The following is a 2,036-nucleotide window of genomic DNA, read 5'->3' as shown; positions in this document are numbered from 1 at the left end:
AACTATTCTTGTATTGTCATACATCGAATTGTCATACATACTAAATTAAAATCTTACATCTAATTCGCACAATTTAAAATGAATTAGTTATTTGTAAATTGATAAACGTAGAAATTAATAAAACCATTAGATGAACTTAGATAAGATATATGAAAGTTAGATGTTTACAAAGTGTTAAACAAACTACCAATGACAATCAAGCGTTGATTATATTTATTGGCATAAAATATTACACATCAAACATATTTTAAACATAATAGAACAATTAAAATAACACATTAATTTCCAATATTGATTCTCCATATACAAAAATATACTAACCACAAAAACAACCACAAACATAATAGTATGTATATAACACAATGATAACAACAAACAACTAAATACAAAACCATAACTAAACATGTGGTGTAACTACAGTTTCAATATAGCTTGCACCTACAATGCCTTGTGTAAAGATGATAGGAAAAAAACCATGCATCTTCTTTTCCCTTACGTTTATCTGAGCAACATCACCCCATTCGTGTACTATAATTAATTTGTTATTTCCATCAATGTAGTGCACAGATGACCCTATCATCAATGGCAAAAACACACGGGGTACAAAAGACACCACTTTCGACCAAGTATTATTTTGCAGACGCCACAATTGAACATCTACACTACACTACACATTCCAATACTAACCAACATATGAAGTTCATCTCGTATAGTCACCAACTGACCTATAAATTCCACACTCAATGTATCTGGGTAACCTACATTTTCTATTACATTCGACTCAACATCCAAACGAAGAACCGATGTGTTACCCATACACCAGAATTTGGTCAGTACAAAATACAAACTATTCCTACAAAACGTCCCAACGGACCAACTATAAACAGCAATATCATATGGACTATAAATTAAGAACCTTGGAGTTAACCATGAACCTTCACTAAACGAATAAATGTTAACAGTCAGCCTGAAATGAGTGCGTTTAATGTGCACAATTTTGTAATCACCAGCAGAGTCAAAACAAAACCCAAGACTATCATCATCCATATTGTAAAATCCCTGATAATTAGAATTTCTCAGCATCTTGAACACACGAGTTAGTGGATTCCAAACAACCAATTCACCAGTATTACATAGGCAAACACATACCATGCCATCCAAACTTGCTAAAAAGATCACATTACATGGATGACAATCGAAGGGAATGTGAAGATTATTGCCTAAAACACATCTAGGAGATGCAACATCAACATAACGAATTGCACACGAAGATTTGTCAAGAGCAATTATTTTCTGGTCACCTAATACTCGCAAGAAACGACAATTATTCTTAGCAAACTCAGGAGTTGAAAGATAGGCTAACCACTCTTTAGATATAGCCTTGCACCGTATAACCTCCTTTGCAGGAAGTCTTGGAATAATCTTCATCAATATTAACAGAGATAGAAGATCCTTCATATTCACTTACGATTATACTTTAATTAGAAATACTGACGTTGATACAAAGAGGAAGAAAACACATACGAAAAGCGATTCCTTTGAAAAATGAATACCTACATAGAAACTACCCCAATTAACAGTTGACACAGGTGAGTAAAAACTCCTAAAACTACGAGTAGTGGTGGCAACAGTTTTTACATACTATGGGCGATAGGGGGTAAATAAAATTAAATAACATTATATATTAGAAACCGTTTCTAATTTACAGGTAAACATTTTCTTGAGTGTATATCTCTTAAATGTCAACATATACACGTGTGATTTAGTTTACGAAGATTTTTTAATGCCAAGAACCTCGATTAGAGAGTAAAAAAAGGCGTAAGGTTGACAATGGTGTAAAACTAAAATGGGATATACCGGGCTAAGATTCGAGTTACAGGAACAAGGGCCAAACCAACCACCCAAGAATGGAATCGTCAAGCGAAAACATTTGATATCCTACAGGAAGCAGCTTTTCTTGCCACCAGACCTTTCTCCATCAATTAGGAATCTGATGCCGTCACTAAACACATTCCTTAAATTGTAGGTATTTTTTA

The 2,036-nt window shown here is 33.6% G+C and overlaps 1 protein-coding gene across 1 annotated transcript; it reads right to left on the bottom strand.

Annotated features, from left to right (window-relative positions):
* Window positions 1–657: 657 nt before the first annotated feature.
* On the bottom strand, window positions 658–1,458 carry LOC110932855 (putative F-box protein At3g23260). The gene has a single exon (XM_022176108.1). The coding sequence runs from the start codon at window positions 1,456–1,458 to the stop codon at window positions 658–660; it is 801 nt and encodes a 266-aa protein (XP_022031800.1).
* Window positions 1,459–2,036: the final 578 nt, after the last annotated feature.

Source organism: Helianthus annuus, chromosome 11 (assembly GCF_002127325.2).
Source record: "Helianthus annuus cultivar XRQ/B chromosome 11, HanXRQr2.0-SUNRISE, whole genome shotgun sequence".
Taxonomy (NCBI): Eukaryota; Viridiplantae; Streptophyta; class Magnoliopsida; order Asterales; family Asteraceae; genus Helianthus; species Helianthus annuus.
The sequence above is the reverse complement of the archived record's forward strand: the minus strand, read 5'-3'. Positions and strand labels throughout refer to the sequence as shown.